At 39.8% G+C, this 25,402-nt stretch overlaps 2 protein-coding genes across 2 annotated transcripts in view; one reads left to right on the plus strand and one right to left on the minus strand.

Moving 5' to 3' along the window:
• Positions 1-2,795: 2,795 nt before the first annotated feature.
• On the plus strand, positions 2,796-13,795 carry LOC134668033 (organic cation transporter protein-like). Its single transcript, XM_063525477.1, has 8 exons — positions 2,796-3,205; positions 8,000-8,195; positions 8,958-9,058; positions 9,433-9,599; positions 10,088-10,475; positions 10,917-11,155; positions 11,677-11,858; positions 12,947-13,795. The coding sequence occupies exons 1-8, from the start codon at positions 3,024-3,026 to the stop codon at positions 13,085-13,087; spliced, it is 1,596 nt and encodes a 531-aa protein (XP_063381547.1). The 5' UTR covers positions 2,796-3,023; the 3' UTR covers positions 13,088-13,795.
• Positions 13,794-25,402, minus strand: part of LOC134668048 (organic cation transporter protein-like) — a 33,711-nt gene continuing 22,102 nt past the window's right edge. Inside the window, exons 4-8 of the mRNA XM_063525496.1 lie at positions 20,139-20,293; positions 19,159-19,803; positions 18,612-18,793; positions 17,430-17,549; positions 13,794-16,819 (exon numbers count right to left, since the gene is read on the minus strand). Coding sequence (XP_063381566.1) covers positions 16,760-16,819; positions 17,430-17,549; positions 18,612-18,793; positions 19,159-19,803; positions 20,139-20,293 — 1,162 coding nt within the window. The 3' untranslated portion in view covers positions 13,794-16,759. The remainder of the gene's footprint in view (positions 16,820-17,429; positions 17,550-18,611; positions 18,794-19,158; positions 19,804-20,138; positions 20,294-25,402) is intronic.

Below are 25,402 nucleotides of genomic sequence, written 5' to 3' on the forward strand. Positions count from 1 at the left end.
CTTTTTGGTGAGGGCAAATTTAATTCTCTAGAATCATGGTTACCCTACAAGACTTAATTAATAAACATAAAACCTCTTTTACGAAGAAAATAAAATGTCAAACCTGAGTGAGATACGAGTTTTCAAAAGTAACCAGACCGTGATGACAGTGATGACATTCAATTTGACACAGAATATCGGTAGTTTAGTATTCTAATGTTAGGGTGACCAACCATGTCGTAAATAAATTAATAACTTTTTTTTCAACACGACTATAAAATTAAAGTTAACCTCACTAATACTGATAGGAAACAGTTGCTTATAATTTACGAAATGCGCAGTGTTAGTCCTGCTCATGTCTCCTGAATCACCCTGTTATAGGTAGGATAGGTTCGTTAGTTTGCTTCATATGCCCGAAGGGCAAACTGCCCAGAAATAGGAGCCCCGCGTAGCGGGGCTCCGTCGACTCAGAGGACGGGTCAAAGATTTTCACGTTTCACGATATGCCTAGGAATTTCACGATATCCCTGATCTTACGATCGGCCGCCAATATATACATCGATTGAACTAGCGACTAAATTGTGCAACTAGCTTTGAGTTGTTAAACAAATTCCGCTAGAAAGCGCTACTGATAAAATATGTTTCCTATGCTATATGCTAACCTAACCACTGTATTTGATAACATGTTTGTATAGCATTTGTATAGCCATACAAATGAACTTAATATTAGTCCCGTAAATAAGTAGGTACTATAATACTATCAAAACAAGTATTATAGATTAACTGCCATCCATTGTTAAAACTATAATGGGAATGGGAGAATATGATACTTACATGATGTACCTATCCTTGAATAGGAAGATTTTGCTTTTGATTTCTTTTGGAAGCTCTGGTGGCCTAGCGGTAAGAGCGTGCGGCTTTCAATCCGGAGGTCGCGGGTTCAAACCCCGGCTCGTACCAATGAGTTTTTCGGAACTTATGTACGAAATATCATTTGATATTTGCCAGTCGCTTTTCGGTAAAGGAAAACATCGTGAGGAAACCGGACTAATCCCAATAAAGCCTAGTTTCCCCTCTAGGAAGAGGTCAGATGGCAGTCGCTTTCGTAAAAACTAGTGCCTAAGTCAAATCATGGGATTAGTTGTCAAGCGGACCCCAGGCTCGCATGAGCCGTGGCAAAATGCCGGGAGAACGCCAGGAAGAAGAGATATATTTTGCTTAGGTAAGGTAAGGTAAGTAATGTAATGTGGATAAGACCGTCTATCAGGTAAGACCGTCTACGTGCCGTCTGCAATGCTCTTTCGTTGCTTCCAACTCTTGTTTTTCAATCATTTGAGAAACGTTAAACTCAGGCGATCGCCAAATCTTCCATCGCAACTTTCGCAGCTGTTTCTGCCGTTTTTGAGGTTATTTACAACTTAAGCAAAAAAGAAAACAAAATATCACGTATATCACAACAAGTTATGTAGCTGTCCATTGTAACCCAGCCAGGCGTGGCTCACTCCGCGATTTCGTCGCTTTGCTACAGGTAGCTAAAAGTACATCCGTTCGACCCCAAGGCAGGCCTATGGAACTCTCCGCGCGAGCTCGGATTTATACCTACGAATTTGCTCCCGTTCACGGTAGAAAAGCAAGCCAGTTGGTTGCCACACGCGCTCACGTACGCACGTCACCGCGCGCCTCATCGTAAATTTTTAGAATAGTTACAAGCTACGTAGTAGGTACCTGTTTATTAATTTTATTATGTATGACTAATGTATAGTTTTAGATATCTATCTATTTGAAATAGGTAGCAATTTTTTTATTTATTTTGGTAAATGTTTATTTTAACGACAGTAAGTTAACTTTACACCGGAAAGTGCCTACTAATTTTTTCTCTGGTTAACTTATAATTAATTACCTGTATTCATGGGGTTTCTATTATTTTTCTTTATTGTGTAATATTAATCTCTATCTGGTTTTAAATTATACGAGGTTTTGAAACTAATTCTTGCTGGGATTATTGCGCGGTTTATAAAACGGCGTAAACACTGCGTATACTGCAGGGACATATGATCTATTAAAATGACTATTTCGCAAACACTAACGCATAATTGGAATATTAGGTATAATTTAAGATTTAGCTTTCCTTTTATTTTACTCCGCTGTTTAAGTAGGTATTTATTTATCATTTCTAAGCGTCAGCAACCCTAGCGTTGAGCCGGTGCGCGCGGTGCGGGGAGCGGCGCGTTGAAGGTCACTCTATTGTATTTTTGTGTAGGTATCAAAACGGTAGGTATTTGCGTTTTGTTTGAGAGATAAGTATCTGTTCGTAAGAACTATTATATAATCTGTGCCCAAGGGTTTGCCTTAGCCGCGCGTGGCGCTGTTGCCACCTAACGGCCATATCTGTGCTGATCGTGACAGACGCGTTTTGTTAGAGAGTGAGTCTTCTGTACCTAGTATTATTATTTATTCTGTGACCCAGCGTGGAAATACCGTAAGCGTCACAGGCACCTTTGCATTGGGAAGGAAACGTAGCTGATTGTTTGTATGAAATTAAAGTTGTAATTTCATTTTATTTTATGGTTTTTCATTTTATAGCTTTTCAAATGAAATATACGCAACCACATATCATGAAAGACATTCATAATCAAATAATTCTCTGCAAAATTAAACATTATACTGTTGACTTTGCACAGAATTATCATAATATACATGTATATTAATCTCAGCTGTGACAATACGTCCATTCTTTGATTCAGACGTCATCAAACAAGCCACTTATATGAAATTGGTTGACATTAACGATGTACCACAAGATTATACCACAGCAGGCTTCAGTCCACATTACACTGCAGGGCTACTTAGATTGTCAGTCATAACAGTGAATTTCTACAACTCATCAGTTTCGATATCCACGACATTTATAAGCTTTTTTGTAAATATGGAATACTTGTAGTAAATAGTGATTTTATTAAACACATGCTTAACGAAAAAACTAAATTAACATTCTATCAAGTTGAGTTTTATGAATAAGGTGGTAAAAACTTAAAAACTGCGCCATGTCTTCTCAAATCCCAATGTCCGTGACCGTCAAGCCAGCGGAGCCTGTGACGTCAATAGGTTCCATGGCGACCTTCGGAAGGTTCCAGCGGTGGCAGTACGTGCTGGCAACTATACCTATACTGTTTACTGCGATGAGCAACATCAACTATGTGTTTTCTGCGGCTGCCGAGGATGCCAGGTTTGGCAAATAATCTTTTTACAACACGCTTTATTGTTGAGCGTACTTAATGACGCCCATAGGATCATGTGTGCTTGTTTCGAGACAGCGGTCATCTAGTAGTCTACTATCTGGTATCGTCTTGGATCGTCCCGTTCGTTTTTCGTCAAATTCTTAAATTAGTCCTATTCTGCTTTCGTCACTCATTCTACATTGAAAGCCACCGACGATTGTGACGAATGAGTGACGAAAAAGCAGAACAGGAATAATTTAAGAACTTGATGAAAAACGAATGGGACGACGCAAGACGATACCTACTATCTATCTTCTGGCTAAATAGCGATATATGCGATGCATCACTAAGTCAGCTCAATCTTATCTTATACCTTTAAACGAGCAATTCTTGTATATTGGGGCTCATGGGGCAGCGAGACTGAAGTTTCAAGAGTGGATTATTAATGGTAGACCCTCACATGGAAATTTATTTAACGAGATGTGTGAAACGCGTAAAATCTTCAAATCTCGCCTTAAATGGTGTCAAGATCACGAAACTCAAATTAAAATGGATTATATAGCGTCGCAACACTCCAAAAAAGATTTCCGAGCTTTTTGGAAGGCTACCAATAACACAAAGCTTCGGCCTGGCTGTCCTGTAAGCGTTGGAGGCAAAAGCGATTTAAAAGACATCGCTAACAACTTTAAGGAACAGTTCGTTGTAAAATCGCCTCTTGGACCATCGCAGGAGATGGGCGGTGCTGAGGCCATCACGGAACCGGTGGGACCTCGTTATACGGCTCGGGAAGTAGCTAAAGCTATTCGCTCGATCTCCCGAGGCAAGTCCCCGGGGCATGATGGCCTCAGCATTGAGCATCTTCAATATGCGGGTCCTCATATCTCAAGGACGCTAGCGATGTTTTATACGTTGTGCGTTAGACACTGCTACCTACCTGAGGACTTAATGAAGACTATCGTAGTGCCGGTCGTTAAAAATAAAACTGGTGACTTATCCGATTCCACTAACTATAGACCTATTTCCCTTGCGACTATTGTAGCAAAGGTATTTGACAGTTTGCTTAACGCACAGTTAAATAAGTACGTGCACCTTAACCATAATCAGTTTGGATTTAGACCTGGGCTATCCACTGAGAGTGCGATACTGTGCCTTAAGTATACTGTCAAATATTACGTGGATAGGAAAACGCCAGTCTATGCTGCCTTCTTAGACCTTTCTAGGGCTTTTGACCTGGTCTCCTACGATGTATTATGGAAGAAGCTGGAAGCTATTAAACTACCCTCTGAGACAGTTCGCATACTTAAGTACTGGTATGGGGGCCAGGTCAATAGCGTTAGATGGGCTGGTACACTGTCGGACCCGTACAGTTTGGAGTGTGGAGTGAGGCAGGGCGGATTGACCTCGCCCACACTCTTCAATCTGTACGTAAATGGATTACTCGAGGCGCTGGGTAAGATGCATGTCGGCTGCTATATAGACGCAGTGTGCGTAAACAATATAAGCTATGCGGACGACATGGTTTTGCTCAGCGCATCGGCTTGTGGCTTACGACAATTGTTACATGTATGTGAGAAATACGCCTTTGAACACGGACTTAAATACAATGTAACTAAAAGTAATTTTATGGTATTTGACCCCGGCAAAAATAGGGTTAATGAGGTTCCTCCCATATATCTAAATGATATTCCACTAGAGAGGGTGGGAAGCTTCAAATATTTAGGTCATATTGTTACGTCTGACTTAAAGGACAATCTGGACGTAGAACGAGAACGGAGGGCTCTGTCGGTTAGGGTAAATATGATTTCCCGTAGGTTTGCGCGATGTACAAGGGAGGTAAAACTTACCTTATTTAAAACGTACTGTACTTCCCTGTATACGTGCAGCCTATGGAGGTTCTATACGCAGCGGGCCTACGGGGCCCTCCGGATCCAATACAACAACGCGTTCCGGGTATTGATGGGGCTGCCTCGTTTCTGCTGCGCATCAGGGATGTTCGCAGAAGCGCGCGTGGACTGCTTTTATGCGACTATGCGCAAACGATGCACATCCCTGGTGCGCCGGGTGCGGGCCAGCCCCAACCCTATCCTGTGTGTGATAGCGGACAGACTTGACTGCCCGTATATGAGACACTGCTGCGAAATGCATGTTTCCAGCAGTGTATATATATTGTAATAGTTAATTAGGTACTAACATTAGGAACGTAAGTCTACTAACAAATCTGTATGAGTCCATAGTTGCTCGAAATAAATATTTTTCATTTCATTTCATTTCATTTCATATTTATTTATTTATAAATTTATATGTAGGTATATATTATAATTCGGGGATTTCGGAAACGGCTCTAACGATTTCGATGAAATTTGCTGAGGGCGAAAAATCGATCTAGTTAATAGGTCTTATCTCTTGGAGAACGAGGGGGGAGGCCTATGTTCAGCAGTGAACGTCTTATGGCTGAGATGATTATGATGATGATGTTTTCCGAGCATAACTCAAAAAGCAAAGCAAAGCAAAGCTCGGTCTCCCAGATATTGATGATTCATTGTATTGTTTATTGTGTAAAATAATTGTAAATTAACATCTTGATCACTAGGTTGTATTTTTAACAGCACTATGGCATTAATTTATTCGCATTCTCAGACCATGTCCTACTGAGGAACATCAAATCATTAACTGGTAACAATAACAATATAATTATAATAGCAATGTGACAAACAAAAGACATCATTATAAAAACATTAGGCTCGACGAGCAATGAGAAGTTTAATATTATACCTATTAAAAACCGGAGTCGCTCGGAAACGTTTTATTTATTGAATTAACCATTTTCTTGTATTTTTTGACACAATACATAATACATCTTAAATAATTACGAAAGTAATAACTATCCGTCATAACCCGTTCCTTATCGCTTCCGGTGCAAAAGTGCCCATAACACTCACGGCATTACCCCGCTGGATGGCTATGGACAGCCTCTGCACCAGAAACGATTCGGAGCGGGGATCCTCTCCCTTTTCTGCCGTGTCACGCCAAACTCCGTTAACTCGAGTTACATGAGTTACGGATAACCAGTCTAATCGTCTTAAAAACCATTAAATATATATCTTCTAAAAGAAAATTTTGAAAATCTTCATTATGTACTGAGAAAAGCATATGACTAACTCATGTAACTTCATTTTTTTGCCGATGGCGTCAGGCACAACTCAGTTAACTTGAGTTGTATGACTGACACAACCAAAATATCAACATCGTTTCTTAGGTTACCGGAGTTAGGCATGACTGGCCGAGCGCTTGATTTATACGACAACAATATTGGTATAGTAATAGGTGTCACGTTTGATCACGCGTATGTCATGTAACTTGACTTACATGACTTCGTGTGACCACTATAGTATGGAAGAGTTGATCATGCGAAATCATTTAATTCGAATAAAATGAAAACTATTCAATTATGCGAAAAAAAAATTAAAGGGCCCAATCTGTGGCCATATTTCCTACATGTAAATTAGAAAAAATAAAAAAATTACGTCGAACCGTCAACGATAACCGCATTAGAATCTTTAAAACTTTAAACGTAATTATCTCGAAACTCAACTTTTAAAGTTACATGAGATGCGCGTGACACGACAGTTTTGCCTGAGTCGACGGCCTAATGTGAGTTAATATGTGTTCAAAACGCGAAAGTTTAAAATATTATATGGTGTATAAATAGTTTCAAACATCTAGAAGATTGTCACTAGGACTCATAATTAACCAAGCGAGCACAAATCACTTAATTAAAAAAAAAAACAATTAAATGAAAAATAAGCTAATTTGGTTGTAATACTAACTTATGAAATGTCCAATGGAAAGTAAACCCTAAATGGCTTAACAATTAAAGTCCACGACTGTACTCTTGTATAATAATAAATATAACATGAACCCTGAAATTGACTCATATCGTTGTTTATTCAGGTTTCAGTAGAACCGATTGTTATATGCAGTTGTTAGCAGCAATCATAGCAATCAGGGCAATCATCGTGATGAGCCCGTTTGAAGTATTACGGCAAAATGGAGGCAAAATATCAACCGAAGAGCGCTCTAATGTCAACGGAAAATTAGAATAAATAGATTTATGGTAACATTCCATTTCTAACCGCAGCTGCACTACCGGTACTGAACGCGTCACTGTCATTGTCAATTTCCATAGTAAAATGAACAGTAGTGCAGCTGTCGTTAGAAATGGACTGTCAGTGTCACCTTTACACGAGAAAAGATTACTAAGTTATTAATGTTATCATTTCACTGACTATTTTTAACACATTTTTAAAGACTGAATCTACAGATGCCAAGCTTTCATAATTATAAAGTCTGCGCGGAAAGAGAAGAGCCATGGAATGTATTGGGCCCCATATATTCCACTACTGCCGGCCTAGCCAAGGTTACAATCGCTATCGCTTCGACAACGAAAAGCTTTACGTCTCTCTATCACGCTTCCATATTAGTGCGACAGTGACAGTTGCGTTTCGATCGCTACGGAGCATACTCGATTGGCGTCGTCTTGTCTACGGGGCCTATTCTCTTTCCGCACAGACTCTATTTACAAGCAAACTTTAACGAACTAATATGTATAACTTTGAGAGACCGTTTGGAGCAACAAAGACTGCGTTGTTCAGGAAATTAGCAATTTAAAATGCACTATAAATATTATATGCAACAAAAAGTACAAATATGGACTATGAAAATTTAGAAAAGACAACTTATATATCATATTTAATGTCGAAATATTTACTAAAATATTTTTTTCCTTAATTTCTTGCCTACAGATGTGCCGTGCCAGTCTGCGAAACAGCAAACTCCACACCAGCCCTGCCACCCTGGTGGCCTGCGGTCGAACATCGCTGCTCCCGTCCGGTGCTCACCAGCGGCATCGTTGGCAACTGCAGCGTGCACAGCTTCACCAACCAGTCTGTGCGTTGTGACAAGTGGGTGTATGGTTCCAATAACTCCATAGTTTCTGAGGTAGGTACAGAATAATATACTACAAACTCCACACCAGCCCTGCCACCCTGGTGGCCCGCCGGCGAACATCGCTGCACCCGTCCGGTGCTCGCCAGCGGCGTTATAGGCAACTGTAGCGTGCACAGCTTCGTCAACCAGTCTGTGCCTTGTGACAAGTGGGTGTACGGTTCACATAACTCCATAGTTTCTGAGGTAGGTACAGAATAATATACTACAAACTCCACACCAGCCCTGCCACCCTGGTGGCCCGCCGGCGAACATCGCTGCACCCGTCCGGTGCTCGCCAGCGGCGTTGTAGGCAGTAGCGTGCATAGCTTCGTCAACAACAGTTCACATAACTCCATAGTTTCTGAGGTAGTTATAATCCCTACTAAGATACTACAATCTCCAAACTACCCTGTCAGCCTGGTTGCAAATTGAGATCTTATATCTATTACACATAATTGTACAGTCAACTGTAAAATATGGGTGTAGCCAACTTATTCAAATATGTCCCATAGTTCTTCATTCGCTGACATAAGAGCTATGGGACATATTTTTATTTTAGAGATGATTTGTGAACACATATTTTTATTTGAGTGTACAAGTAACAAAACACCTATTAAAAACGTCCGAAAACTTATGAATCTATAATATAATTATTGGTGCAATAAAGAATATTTATTTATTTATAAAAAATATGGATGTTTCTCGTTGTGAAGCCCCTTATTGGAAATCGGTACAAAATTAACGATTGTTTGAAGGTTTAAACTATTTCTGCAGTTTGACCTGGCCTGCCAAGAGTGGAAGCGGACGCTGGTGGGCACCGTCCACAACGTGGGTGTGATGATATCCATGCCTCTAATGGGCTTCGTTTCAGACAGGTCAGAGGTTTTTACATAGGTAAAATTTAATAAAAGAATAGCATCAGACACAGCTGACTGATAAGTGTACAACCAAACTACAAGAGCATTCAGGAAGTAAAAAGAGTAAGCGGCCAGTTGCGGGAATTTATTTTATTAGGATACTGCGTTCGCTCTGGACCGATCAAAGTGGCGTACTCTTGTGTTGGAGGCCAAGACTCATTTTGGGTCATCGCGCCAACCAAGTAAGTAAGTAGGATACTGCGTAAATTTATAGTAATTTTATACTTTGCATGACATTGAAGCTACTTTTATTTGTGTACAATGTAGATCCATAGGTAGTTTATCAGTCGTATGTTTACATAAAATAAAAAACTCGGCACGATGTGTCTCAGGTGGGGCCGAAGAAAATCTATAATAGCCAGCGGTCTGGGTCTGGTGGTGGGGGCTTTCAAGACCCTAACCGCGGGTCCGGGCTGGACCGGGTATCCCCTTTACTTGTTACTGGAGCTTCTCGAGGCTGCGCTGGTAACTGGAACTTACACCACATGCTTTGTGCTAAGTAAGTACTTTGACAGCTTGTTCCCTTGTAATTCCTACTTCCATCATCCACTTTTTAAATTTACTTGACTTCGAAGCACATTCTTCTCTTCCTTAGCTCTCTCTCACTCGTCATCTCATCACTTACTTTCTTTCTGTTTATATCTCTCAGAATCTCATCCACTTTTACCTTGGTCTAACTGTTCTACCCTCCTAAGGCCCAAGGTCCTACCTATAGGACCTCATCAGTTCGATGAACTTTAAATCCTATTCAATTGGAACAGAGTTGCTATTGCTTTGTTTCGTTTAATTTTCCAACAACGCAAAATCAACTTTATTTCCTACAATATATTCCCTCCAATTATTTTCATTCCTTTTTCACCTTGTTACGTGACTTTCTTCATTCGCATCACATACCGTAAACACTACGGAAGACGATTACCCTCGACTTTAAGCTACAATATTATTAAATATTTTTTACCCTACATATTGTAACATTTGACATTTCAGTGCTAGAGTTAGTCGGCAAGAACAAACGCATAATCAGCGCCCTAGTCCTTGGGATCATGATCTCCTCCGGCGAACTTCTCTTAACCCTCATCGTCTGGCTGGTCCCCTACTGGAGACACTTCCAGCTCTTCCTCTACTGCCCTGCCTTCATCTTCCTCGCCTACATCTTCCTTCTAGAAGAATCCTTACGCTGGTTAATTGTTAATGAGAAAAACGATAAAGCTGTCATGCTGGTACAGAAGATTTCAAAGTGGAATGGTGTGGCGTTGTCACGGAAGATGATAGATGCTATTCGGAATTCGAAAGTGGGGTTTGATGCGGATAAAGAAGTGGAGAAGGAGAAGTTCCATCCGAAGCTGTTGTTTTCTTCGGCGATGTTGGTTAAAAGGTATTATTTAGTGCTGTTTGTTTCAATAATATATTCCTAATAACCTGATGTGCTTGATTTGGTGGTGGTAAATGGCCATAAGCAGAGGTTACTTAGCGAGTGATTTGTTCAAAAGGATACGAACACTACTGTTAAGAGAATAAGAGCAAGTGCAGATCATTTTGGATACGTCCTCTGCCACGTATGCTGCTGAATTGACCAAACATATAACATAATTAATAATGGCATTATTTTATTTAAATACAATGGAGTATACATACAGTGTTACAATTTACGAGTATTATAGAGTTGTTTAAGCGCCACACTGATCTAGATCCAGTCTAACGGCAATTCATCTGTTTTTAATAAGCTAGACTAAACAACTTAGAACTTCAGAGAACTGAGGATACTATATTTCTAAGAAATTAAGAATACAGTATTATTTTCTAATTTTATTTTCAGGCTAGTAGTATGCTCATGGTGGTGGTTCACCGCAGCATTCGTCTACTACGGCCTCTTGATCAACTCCGTAACGTTGCCTGGCAACAAGATAGCGAACTTCGCTCTCTCCGCGATCTCGACGCTGATTGGCGAGTTCATCGCTTGCTTCTCGCTTAACAAGATCGGGAGGAAGTATACTTTGCTGGGAGGGTTCCTGGTTTGTGGGGTCGCGTGCGTCGCTGAAGCTTTTGTACCAAAAGGTAAGTACAATGAGTAAACAAAGAAGTTCTTGTAAGGTATTCGACATGGGCACTTTATTTCAACGTAATATAGGTTAAATTTGAACGTCGAAGATTTTTCTGTATTCAAATTTAATCCACTTCAACATAAAGTGTCCACATGTCGAATACTAGTGCAGCGATGAGCACTAGTACTTCTACCTTAGTTGTCGGCACCAGAGTTAAGGTCACGCACACAACAATATACCATGTGATAACAGCGGCATTTTCCAATTTGTGTTCTTTTTGGTACCGGTCGCAAATTCAACAGCCAAGATTGACCAAAAAGTATAGTGTCACCAATGTCACCATCTCATTCGTTCATTTATACTTACATAACCTACCAGTATCTACACCTATACAAATTGTAGAGATTGTTTTTCCTACCTTATGGTCACTATTTCAACTATTCTGAGCTGTATAAACCAAGATTCCACCTATATTAAGTTAAGGACCATCCTTAAGAATCGAAAAATATTGCTATTTCTAAAATACTGTTTCAGCTGCCAAGACCGAATTAATAGTGATATTCCTGCTCGGCAAGATGTGCATATCTATCTGCTTCAACGGTATCTACGTGTACACATCCGAGCTGGTGCCGACCAGCGCGAGGGGCTGCTTAGTGGGCGCCTGTTCCATGGTGGCTAGAGTTGGCTCTGTCTTAGCACCCTTGACTCCACTGTTGGTGAGCCTATGACCATATAATGTAAGATGTGCATATCTATCTGCTTCAATGGTATCTACGTGTACACATCCGAGCTGGTGCCGACCAGCGCGAGGGGCTGCTTAGTGGGCGCCTGTTCCATGGTGGCTAGAGTTGGCTCTGTCTTAGCACCCTTGACTCCACTATTGGTGAGCCTATGCCCATATATGTAAGATGTGCGTATCTATCTGCTTCGACGGCATCTACGTGTATACACATCCGAGCTGGTGCCGACCAGCGCGAGGGGCTCCTTAGTGGGCGCCTGTTCCATGGTGGCTAGAGTTGGCTCTGTCTTAGCACCCTTGACTCCACTGTTGGTGAGCCTATGCACATATATGTAAGATGTGCTTATCTATCTGCTTCGACGGCATCTACGTGTATACACATCCGGGCTGGTGCCGACCAGCGTGAGGGGCTGCTTAGTGGGCGCCTGTTCCATAGTGGCTAGGCTAAAGTTAGCTCTGTCTTAGTACCTTTGACCCCATTATTGGTGAGTAGGTCTTTCAACTTTTTCTTTAATCTTTTAATGTAATCTATAATCATATCATCCGAAAGGCGTTCAGTAGTGGTAAGGTAGTGGGTAAGATGGTGTGGTAGTGGTAAGGTAGGTGGTAGGTATTCTCCAAAGGATAAACACGATTCAGATCATCAGTGCATCTTGGAACTGTTGAAAGTGTCATATTATACGGGGCCATTTTGACGTTGGAAAGGTGGTATCGTCTTGGGTCGTCCCATTCGTTTTTCGTCAAGTTCTTAAATTAGTCCTATTCTGCTTTCGTCACTCATTCTACATTCGTTCCAATCGTCAGTGGCTTTCAATGTAGAATGAGTGACGAAAACAGAATAGGACTAATTTAAGAACTTGACGAAAAACGAATGGGACGACCCAAGACGATACCGGAAAGGTGACGGCAAATGGTGAAAAATAAATGATGGACGATTCAAAACCTGGATTACTTTACTGGAGTACTAAAATACTTTTTTTAACATCAAACCTTAATCAACAGAATTTAATTCTACAGGCTAACTAATATTATTTTGTTAACTGAATGTATTACTTAACGTTCCAGGGTAACTGGTGGCATCCATTGCCGACGCTCCTCTTCGGCGGTTCAGCGTTGATGGCCGCGTTGCTGACACTCTCGACACCCGAGACATTGCAGCGAGACCTGCCCGACACCGTCGCCCAAGCTAAAGCTTTCCATCAATAACCAGTGGCTCTGTGAACTGCGAGTCCGTCTTTGCAATAGCATAGAGAAATATAGTAAGATAAGAGTCCATACACCAGTTTTGGTATCAAAAGACTAATATTTTCATAGTCGACATCTAGCATCGAGTAGCGGAATTATCAGTACTGCTAAGTAGTAGTACCTAGTAGTACTGTCAAGTGACAATAGATGTCGCGCCGACCGGAAAGTTGAGCATTAGACATTTCTCTATGGTCTTTGCGTAGTTTGAATCTGAATAAATGTATAGATCCGCAACTTTCACAAATTATCAAAAAATAAATTATTTAATAAATTAATGAACGTACAAAATTTTACGAGAATCGGTTGAGAAACGCGCTCTACAGTTGGAAAGTTTCTCGGAAATTTCAGGGAAAATTCACAGGAAATAAAGGAAATTTTCATTTTGGAAATGGGAATAAAATATAGGTAGGCTAGCAATCATACTTTTTTTGCGTTAAGTTTCTGAAATTTATCCATGTGGAATTTTCTCAATCGAAACTATCCAACGGGACACATTAGTACATTAGTAGGCACCTCAATCACTCACGTCCTGAGTGAACGTGACCATGTGAATCAATTTGGGTCTAAGTAATCACTTTTAATTCAAAACTATGTATTGTATTGATATAAACCACTTTTAAAAAATAAATTGTATAGGCAGATATAATAGAAATAAAGTAAACAGTACTATATCGTACTTGTTTAATAAATAAAATTCCTAGAAATAGTAAAAGGTAAAATCACAATTTTCATCAATATAGCTAATTATCATAGTACCTATTCATAGTGTTACGAATGTTTCATGATAAATCGCAACAATTACACTAGATTTATTCTTTAATCATTTATTTAGTAATTGAAATAAATAAAACTGAAATATCATACATCATATAATTAAATTTCATAATTATAGGTACATTATGATTGACAATTTCGTAAATTGATAAAAAATATTATGCGCAAATTGTACATGCTATTGCTAGAGTTAGACCGAGAAAAGTCTGCAGAGATTTAGACAGCACACAGCAGTGCAGGTGTTATTTTAATCGTCAAACTTCTATGAAATCGATTATTTGATTGATTGATTGAATTATGACGTATAAATAACACTTCAACTGCGTGTGCTGTCAAAATCTCTGCAGACTTTTCTTGGTCTGACTCTACATACCTATACATAAATACATAATGTCAAATAAAATGACATGATTAGGATTTAGGATTGTTCATCATTATCAGTTTACGTTAAAATAAGATTTTGTAGACAATAATTACAAAAAATATAAGAAAGATGACTGAACCAGTTGTATGTACAATTTTCAGATGATACAATTCATGTGCAAGCGACCAGCGCATTCAGGTAATAAGGTAAATACGGTTAAGTGTGTCTGCGGGGTAAGTCTGTCTGGCCTTCATACCGGGCCTGTTTACACATTGATTTGTGGGTATCGTCTTGGGTCGTCCCATTCGTTTTTCGTCAAGTTCTTTAGTCCTATTCTGCTTTCGACACTCATTCTACATTCGTCGGTGGCTTTTAATATAGAATGTGCGACGAAATCAGAATAGGACTAATTTAAGAACTTGACGATAAACGAATGGGACGATACCGACTAGTGTCTAGTGCGAGTTCATACATTTGCCATTAAATGCAAGTAGAGTTAGACCAAGGAAAGTCTGCAGCGACTTTGATAGCCCACGCAGTGCAAGTGTTATTTATACGTCATAATTTCATAGAAGTTTGACGTTTAAAATAATACTTGCACTGCGTGGGCTATCAAAGTCACTGCAGACTTTTTTTGGTCTAATTCTAGCAAATGTACTTGCAATAATCGCTTATCAATGTGTAAGCCCGGACCCGGACCCGGGTATGTCCTTAAACTACGTCCAAAACCACCGGTGGACGGGCAGCAGCGTCCCTCAAATTCGGTGTACTCGACTGCGATCGCCAACCCGCCTGCCAAGCGTGGCGCTTATGGCATTCACCCCCCATCCGGCACGTATGGAGGTCCAAGGGGGAGGCCTATGTTCAGCAGTGGACGTCTTATGGCTGAGATGATGATGATGATGATGAATGTGTAAGCAAGCCCTAACGCTAAGGTCGGTCACACTAAACTTATCCCTTAGCTACAGTTACCCGTATTGACATTAATTATAATCATTACATTAAAACTGAGAGCACAAGACATTACACTTTTTATTACCAAATAAAACATTGATAAGTATAAGATGTGTAAGATCTAAGAAAAAACCAGTGCGCCGAGTTTGACAGCCAAAGATGTTGCAGTACAGTCGCCATCAGATAGATCGGAGCGACCAAGGTGTTCACAATATCTGAACACGCACTCTAACGCCTTGGCAATAGACGCGTGTTCAGATATTTGAGAGCACCTTGGCCGCTCCTTTACATCTGATGGCGACTGTACAAACAGTAACACTTAACCCTTTACCAGGCTGGTGGGGATATATTTCCCACATACGGCACGTTAAACTTGTGTTCTATTTTCAATGAGTAAGACTGACATTCGATTGTCATTTTTGAACTGTCAGCCTGCAGCCTGAGTAAGGGTTAACTGTCCATCAGTGGACCTTATGCGTTTTGTAATAAGGTTTACGTACTGTCAGTTAACAGTGCGGGCGATGGTACGATGCCATATCTTTTCTGTAACTAATTTGTAAAAAGTAACTTCTATCAAATTCGAAGGACGAATTTTCTTAGATTCCACAGACCTTATACACTCACCTTAACTATTAATAGGTACGTAAACGAAACATAATGGCACAAAAACAATGTTAATTTAGTAAAATTCTACAGTAATATAATAAAATGTACAATATAATAAAATTCTTAATACTAACTGACCAGTGTCAATCACTTTATAGCTTGGGACGGTGACAGTTGTCACAAAGCCAAGCTATGTGAAAAATACTACGGAAAAACTTATTTCCCTTGAGAGAAGTATTTTTATTATTTACTTGTGTAATTTAGTTCTTGACGTTTCGGTTCCCATTGTATTTAAATACTTGAAGTTTTAAATTCAATATGTAGCTGCCAACGAACACTGCGGGTTTCGAAAATATAAGCAATTTATATTTTTATTTAGTAAATAGGTACTTCTTCTTCCCTCTCTCACAATGTAGATATATCACACTAAAAATATATTATATCTTTTACACATTTGTAATGTGTTTGTAGTAAAAGTTTCGGCATGTAGAGAGCGGCGAATAAAATTTGCATGGTCACTTTTTATATATATAAGAGGTAAACGAGCAGACGAATCACCTGATGGTAAGCAATTACCGTTGCACCTGCAACACCAGAGCGGTTGCAAGTGCGGTGCCGGCCTTTAAGATGCTCTTTCCTTGAAGGTTTGAAGGTGGTATTGGTCCGGAAATACCGTGTGCGACACATTTCGCAGTTTATCTGTGCGAGGCAGGAAGTTTCCGGAGAAACGCACAGTTGAGGTCTACCATGTAAGTGGTAAAGATAGAAATGTCGCGTAAAGCAACAGCGGAAAGAAGCGGCAGAATAAATGTATTCATAATGTGTCCATGCAATTTTTCAGCTCGCTGTACGTCACTGTTGTGCGAGTGACCGCTCTCTACGTATCGATATATCAGACTGGGAGTTGATACCTCGTGTGGACCAACATAGTCAGGTTAATCCACGATGATATCTGTACGTTTGGTCGTCCGCGGTGCGACCACCATAGCTTCCGCCTGTAACCAAAGGACATTTTGAGTATAGCAGAAATCAAAAGATGATTAATTAGGTACTCTCAAGTTTAGTTTTATAAGCAATTAGTCATTAATGTTTATTGCCAACGTTTCTTTGCATTTCACATTCTGCATTGCACTAATGAAACGCCTACGCAAACAAATGATGTGAATGTATCTTGTAGAAAATATTTTAGTTAACAAAACTTTAGGGGTTGCGTGTAAACATGTTCAATTATCATCAATTATCAATCAATTAGTATTGTTTGTGTGAAATAATGCATGACCTTTACTATATTAAGTCAAAGGAGCCCAGGAGATCCCAGAGTCCGATTCTGATTTAACATTTTGTTACGATTTTAATCTAATATTGATACGATCTTGACAAACCTCTCATGTTGATTGGTGCATGCGAAATGAAGTGACAGTCGTGCGTGACTTCGTGAGATGCGCGCCAATCATCAAGACCGTCGAGGTCGTATCAAAACCAGATTCGCACCATAACAAAATGTTGATTTAGGAAGTGTTAAGTGTTGTACAGACCAGATAAGGGAGGTACGGACAGGGATTTCTGGTACTCATAATACCTGTAAAATATATTAAAATATATTACCTGCTCGATGGTGTCGGGTAGTCGTAACCGCAAAGTTTCCGGCGTGAGCAGCATGAGACCGCCAGAGATGCCCGCCATCACGCCGAAGATCAGGTATGGGAGCGACACCATGATTTGCATCTGAAAATAAGTAAAATTTAATTTAATTAAAGTTTTATTTATTTGAAGAATTGGGAGACGTCCCGAAAGCAAATTACCTATTGGCAAAGCAAATTCAGAGTCGGTAAAGAGTCACAAAGGTCACATAAAAAAACGCAAAAAAACAGAAACGCTGATTGTCTCATTGCACGATTTACAATTTGTGATATGTCTAAATTATTCAACAATACAAAGTTCGACTACACTTCACCATTTAATACTAGCTAAGTACAAACTAAGTCCTCAAAATACGTTGTGGTTTCACTACAAGATGATTCAACAACTCTATAAGCGACAGTTGGATAATCCAGCATATTGATCTAAATATACAATAAAACAAATTTCTAGGCGACCACTCCTAAATAACGCCTAAATATCTAACCAAATTCTACATCAGCAGTCAAGACTGGCCAACTTTTAGGAACAGGATGATTACAACATTTACAACTCTGTAACATTCTACATTCATTCTAAAATATTCTACGTCAGTTCTACAGACTGACCAACCAACAAGGGCGTGCTTGGCGCCATCAGGCTCCCAATCCTGCCCATCATGGAGCAGAAGCTCATGCAGGAGGCCCGACCTTCAGTCGGGAACAGCTCTATGGTGTAGATGTAGATGGACGCGAAGGTCATGCTGATGCAGAGCTTGCCCAGCATCGTTAGGGCAGTCTGGACCCATTTCAGGTCTGGAATGAGGACGGAATCTGAATACTACAATCGTGGCCGCACAGAAGATATCCAGTGACCATTTCTTGATGTTAGTTTCAAAAGTTTGTTTAGACTAAATTTATTTTCAAAAACCAGAATAGTCTTCTGCATCTTGACACTGGTTTGTAACAAAGTTGTAAATTCAGCGCCAGTTCTCATACAAAGAAGTTGTATCCTAAAGTTAGTTGCTACAATTATGTCAAATGGTCTCTAAGAAAACCACATATATTTTACACCCCAATTTTCGATAAATGCTCATTGAATAAACTTATTTACGGAGCACTTAAATTACTCCATCATCCTTTTGTATTTTGCTTGTATTTGTATACTGACCAGTAATGGTGTCTGAGGTGCCACAATGCTGCCAATCCTTCCAATCATAGAACAGGTTCCGAGCATAGAGTGTCGTGCCTCGGTAGGGAACAGCTCCGACGTGTAGATATATATGGAGCTGAAGGCCATGCTGATGCACAGCTTGCCCAGCATTGTGAGGCACGTGTGGATCCAGGTTAGGTCTGAAATGGGGATACATGGAATTCTAGAAACTACTTTCTACACTAGAACGTATGAAATGAAATAGTAATGATGATTTAAGTGATAAAAGTAAGGACATTTTTTGCAAGAAGTTACCACTACAGATGATTAAACTACAACATGGCTAAACTAAACTAAACGTCCAAATTAATGTTGTTGTGAATGTTGTTGAATCAAGTAAAAGTAAATACTGGAACTATCCTGCCAAATGTTTACATCATAATTCTTGAATGACTACCAATTAACAATAGTAAATTACATATAACAAGTGATATAATAATTTTTTTATCTATGAAAAGTCTCGATCTCGACTAAAACCTAAAAACTACTAGCTTTATAAACTTACCCTCGGGAACAAAAGGCAAAGCGATGAGAGCGGATCCACATACAAAGAACGCTGTCATGATGGAGCTCTTGCGTCCGAAGCGGTCCAGCGTCAGCACGCTCAGCGCGTACCCAGGGATCTCCACGAGAGACGTCAACATGAAGTTCACGTATTGGTTCCCGGCCAGAGAAACCGAGTTGATTGATAATCCATAGTAGATGAAAGTCACGGTAATCCACCAGAATGAACAAATGAAGAGACGTGACATGAGAATCTTTGATTTCAAAACTTGTTTGAACAGCGATTTCTTTTGAGGTCTGCTAAAAGACGTTTGCTCAGTGACTGCAACTTCCGTAGGCTCATTAGGAGATTCTAACTGCTTTTGGGATTCTGGAGACAGTTCCTTCTTATTAATAGCAGCAGCTTTATAGATAATTCTAGCAGCTTCTTGTTTTCTGCCTTTGCTTAGCAGCCATCTCACGCTTTCTTCGATGAGGAAGTAGTAGAAGATGAAGAGGAAAGATGGTACGTAGAGGACGCGGGTTAAATGCCTCCAGTAGGGGACGTACCAGGCCACTAGGGCGAGAATCACTTGGCCGATTGCGAAGGAACTAGAGATTATGTTGCCGCCGAGCACTCGCCGTTTGAGGCCCACCATTTCTAGCGCTGAAATAAAAAACAATATTTTAAATACCTATGATCAGATGGATACTAAGTTCAATCTACTAAGGACTCTTCAGTTATTTTATAGAATTTATGTCAAATGTTAGAAACTTACTACGATTTGTATTTTTCAAAATGGATGGCGTCCAATCCATGTTCTCAAAGTCAATCTGTACTCTTACAATAAATGTATATGAAATGCAAGTTTAGAATAATAGTTGAAAATGAAGAATGTTTAATCTATTTCTAGCCGATTATTAAGTGCCAGAACCCAATGTGGCGTCTAAGGACTCGAACACGAGGTACATATCGTAGTTAATTACAATATAACTACTAACCTAGAATAAAGCCCGTACTGTATACGCCAGAGCCCAGCGTAGCGTCCAGGAACTCAAACACGAGGTACATGACGTAGTTGACAGAGAAGGATCGTATTAGGCCCATCAGCGCCGCCAACACCGCGGTCATGACGAACGCCGTGCGACGGCCAAAACTATTAACATTAAAATAAGTAAGTATGAATAGTCGTAGTATATTTTGATTGCCTAGTTCCTTTTTAGTTGTAGGTTAATAAATAAATATTAACATTCCAAAAGGCATAAGGTCCACCGATGTACAGTTAGGAGTGTTGCTATTTTTTTGTGTTGCAGTTATTAGTGTGGGATGGTACAGTCAGCAGCAGAAGTTGCTAAGCGGGCCAGGTGTTCAAAATGGTCTTGACGCGACTTTATTGTTAAGAGAATAAGAGCGTGGCAAGGCAATTTTGAACACCTCGCCCGCTTAGCAAGTTCTGCTGCTGACTGTACTTCGATTAAGATAAACTAACAAAATCTATAGATCGTTATGATCAGACATAAAAAATATATGTAATTTTATTTCATTTTAATATTTAAGCCTTTATAACGCAGAGGGAATATATTTCCCACGTGATTTTGAAAGTGATAGGGTTTTATTTTGCTTAATTTCTGTCATTGTAATACTTAGGTACTATAATAAAGGGTTAAGTTGGGGGTTATATTTTTACCTAGGTTACCTACTTATAGATTAGAAATACATATGTATAATTTGCTTTTATTCGTTTTTCTAAATAATTCACTTAACTCACTCAAATGCATGTTACTACTTTTCTCAGATAATAAACCGCAAATAACGTGGCTGTATACACATCAATTGAAGTTTATTCACGAAAACAAAGATAATATTCTCTTTGACAAAAACCACAAGAATAAGTTACTTGATACTTTGTAGCCTATTAAACCGTACATATGTTAACCAGTATATTGTGGTTTACATACATAATATGAACAATTCATTTACTTTTCAATTTTTGTTATGGTTTTTACAGCGCACTTCACTCGCGGCTGTATGCGATATAATCAGCGCCTGGCAGATTGTATTGGCAATGATGATCTGCCGTTGCACAGATTATTGTAGGAATTGCATATTTAGTTCTACCGTCTTTCTACGTCTCTAGAACGTTCAGGGCAAAATCTATTTAATCAGGTGGATTTTCATTGTATGTTTACAATTTAAAATAAAGTATCGAGGTAAATTGTAGGAGTAGCGCATTCATGTGTGAATTTTGTTTCATGATAAGTTTTCTATTCTAAGCATAGATATAAACTATGGATGAGCGCATGCATACGAATTGCCCGTTGCGATCTTCATGTCAGCAAAAAAGCGCCATCTCTTACACACTGCGTACAACTACGTAAGCTCGACTCTCGCGATAACTTTGTACGGGCGTACAAGGCTTGTTAAGTTTATTCGCGGTTTATATCAGAAGAGCGTCGATTAAGTTTATGGTTAATCAAAATTATTTGTTGTATTTGTTGGCGTTGTTTGATATCCGTGTCGTCGACACTGACGCTCCTTCTTACCTCTCACGACCCGTGACATCTGTACTAAAATCAGCTGAAGACGAAAAACAGAGAAAATATTCCACGGCCTGTGAAATGCGACATGCAACTTTCACACCACTTGTAACATCTGTTGACAGCGTCTATGCACCCCAAATGTCCTCCGTTATAAAACATATGGCAGAAACCATATCTCAACGTTGGAACCGTTCTCTAAGTACCATAGTGGGCTGGCTGAGATGCAGGATCAGTAACACCGTTATACGTGCCACCAGCATGTGCATCCGAGGCACACGCCACCGGTTTAAGTCCCCCGCCAGGTGGCTTGGGTTCGACGACGGTGCCGCCCTTCCACACATCGACTGAAACCCCTTTTCTACCCTACCTACATATGTCTTAACCTAACCCTTTGCCTATGTATTACTTATGATTCTCGTAATAAATGCTTTAGTTAACATATTTATTGTATTAAAATGGGCGAACTTATCCTTATAAGTTTCCGTTCTTCTACGTTATTTCGTGATGTCATTATCGTCTCAGGCGGCAATGCAATATTTTAAACATTCGCGCCGTGCGGTGTGCCACCCTGTGTGAGCCGGCTGTGTCAAGGTCGACAAGTTGGCCGAGCTACTAGCTACAGCAATACAGTTCGATAAGTACCTCCCGAGCTTTCGCGAGTAAAATGCGGCGAACAACTATTTCTGTTAGTTTCTTGCTTGCAAAACAGGTAGAGTAAAAAAGAAGGAAACAGCAATACAAACTAACTATTTTGGCTCAGTGATCCAAAGAGAATCTTGGCCTCCGAAACGAGAGCGTGCCACCTGTCCACAAATATGATGCAAAAATATAAGTAGGTAATGGAAAGTATTAAATACAGCGATGTGAATTAATCGGTGTTTGAAAATGCGCGCTTCGTTTCTAGCGCTCACCTGTTAATTTTTTTTTTGAGTTTTACCTACAGTTAATTAAAAACTTATACCTGACAAGAATTAATATACTAGGTACCTAAGTCAACGAATAAAACAATAACAAATACTTGATCTTGTTATTTTGAATGTTTTTAATAATTATGTAAAAGAAACGGGAACAAACTCTGTAAGACAGACAATAGGTACTTTAATTTCGGTAATTATATCCGGTAGGTAATCAACTAATCATATTTAAGTAAATTTACCTATACAAATTACGCATTATGCATTTCTACTTCATAATAACTTCCAAAGAGAAATGACGTCCTTACAAGGTTAATGTATTAGCGCTATGACGTACGAGCGAACATCAGTGGCGCGTGAGAATGAAATAAAATTATCGTTTAAAATTGGGTTTAAGCAATAAATAAACGTAATTGGAAATTACTTACCGATGATATGAGATCCCATCTTTTTTCTTACACTTCCGGTAATGGTTTTTGCACCCTTTTACAACGCAATGAGGAATTTTTATGTTATGCTGCGTGACAACTTTCTACTGCGCAACTCGCCACACGACTGAGCGCCGTGGTGTGATAAATGCGATTATCACACCCATGTAGCGGCCCCCTTTTCAGTGCTCGTTAACCGCGTCCTTACGAAGTAATATATATGTCAATGATTCTAAGTAAAATGACGCGGTTAAGTTAATGAAATGACAATTGCTATTGTTTTTAAAAGCACGAAAATGGCCACGCATGGTGGAGGCTTCCGTGTTACACACGATATAAGTAAATAGCCATACCACGCATACCAGCAAAATAAATTCCTTGACTGTGCCTTAACAAGTAAACATAATATAATAATAATTATATTTATTTTTAGATTTCGTTTTTAACTTTTGTAGGTTAGTTATTTAATTATGTTTTGTTCCTAGGTATGTAATAAATTAGGTTTGTATGCACCAATAAATCCCATAATTTAATTCGACTTATGAACTTTTAAAATGAATGCGGTAGTTTTGAAGTTCATGGCCCTTTATACTAATCCTTGAGCTAAATAAGAAACATAAGGATACAATATTAATGTCCTGGGCCTGGCATTGACTTTTGCAATAATAATTTTTAAGAAAAAAAAACCGACTTCCATGGGGGCCGATGAAAGATTATTGTAGATGGTACACTATGTAGAAAAGGAGGTAAAACCACCCACTTTTTTACTAGCATTTCGCTTCTGTATAATGGCTCCTCTACAGGATGGGCCAACGCCGGCCACTCCAGGGACGCAGCCATGCACTATCACTTGCTCCCTCTAACGCATAAATGCGTCCCTTGGAGTGGCCGGCGTTGGCCCACCGTGAAGAGGAGCCATGAGGGTCGTAGTTCTAGCCTAACCTAAGAACCTAACCCACTCCTCAGTTCGAACCTAATCAAACCCACTTTTCAAGTAGCATTTCGTTTCTGTAAGGCTCGCAGTTCTAACCTAACCTAATCCTTGTTCGGTTCTGTGAGGATCGCAGTTCAAACCTAACCTAACCTAACCCACTTAATGGCGCATGCCGTGCGGTGTACGGGGGTTTAAGCGGGAGGGGCTAGTAAGATTGGCATCATCGTACTTTATACGTACATTAATTTTATGGTAGGTAATCATAGTTGTTTATTTAGTTAAGGTATCATAGTGGTTTTCTGGGTCAAGGTCCGGGTCCGAGTCCGGGTCAGAGTCCGGGTCCGTGTCCGGGTCCGAGACCGGGTCCGAGTCCGGATCCGAGTCCGGGTCCGAGTCCGGTTCCGAGTCCGGGTCCGAATCCGGATCCGAGTCCAGGTCCGGGTCCGAACCGGATCCGGGTCCGAACCGGATCCGGGTATGAGTCCGAGTCCGGGTCCCAGTCCAAGTCAAAATCGAAATTCGTAATCACCAAACGTGTACCATGCGTCATTGAAGAGTTCTGTTCTGGTCATCATCAGCAGTTCCACTTCATCAAATGCGACAGTTTTGAATGTAAATGCTTGATTTTATGATGACAATACAAAAAAATCTATACGTATGCCTTTAATATTTGAGGAGTTCCCTCGATTCCTTATGGATCCCATCATCAGAACTCGAGCTTGACAAAAATGTGGCTTAAAAACTTAACTTGCTTAACGAACATAACGAAAAGGAAAAATCGCCAAACGTGAACTATGCGTCGTTGAAGAGTTCTGTTCTGATCATCATCAGCAGTTCCACTTCATCAAATGCAACAATTTTAATGAAAATGCTTGATTTTCTGATGTAAATACAAAAATCTCTATACGCATGCCTTTAAGATTTGAGGAGTTCCCTTGATTCCTCATGGATCCCATCATCAGAACTCGAGCTTGACAAAAATGTGGCTTAAAAACTTAACTTGCTTAACAAACATAACGACGAGGACAAATCGCCAACCGTGAACTATGCGTCGTTGAAGAGTTCTGTTCTGATCATCATCAGCAGTTCCATTTCATCAAATGCAACAGTTTTTAATGAAAATGCTTGATTTTCTGATGTAAATACAAAAATCTCTATACGCATGCCTTTAAGATTTGAGGAGTTCCCTTGATTCCTCATGGATCCCATCATCAGAACTCGAGCTTGACAAAAATGTGGCTTAAAAATTTAACTTGCTTAACAAACATAACGAAGAGGACAAATCGCCAACCGTGAACTATGCGTCATTGAAGAGTTCCGTTCTGATCATCATCAGCAGTTCCACTTCATCAAATGTGTCTTTTTTGGATGTATATGCTTGATTCGTTGATAAAAAACCAAAAATCACTATGTGTATGCCTTTAAGATTTGAGGAGTTCCCTCGATTCC

This window comes from Cydia fagiglandana, chromosome 10 (genome assembly GCF_963556715.1).
Source record: "Cydia fagiglandana chromosome 10, ilCydFagi1.1, whole genome shotgun sequence".
Taxonomy (NCBI): domain Eukaryota; kingdom Metazoa; phylum Arthropoda; class Insecta; order Lepidoptera; family Tortricidae; genus Cydia; species Cydia fagiglandana.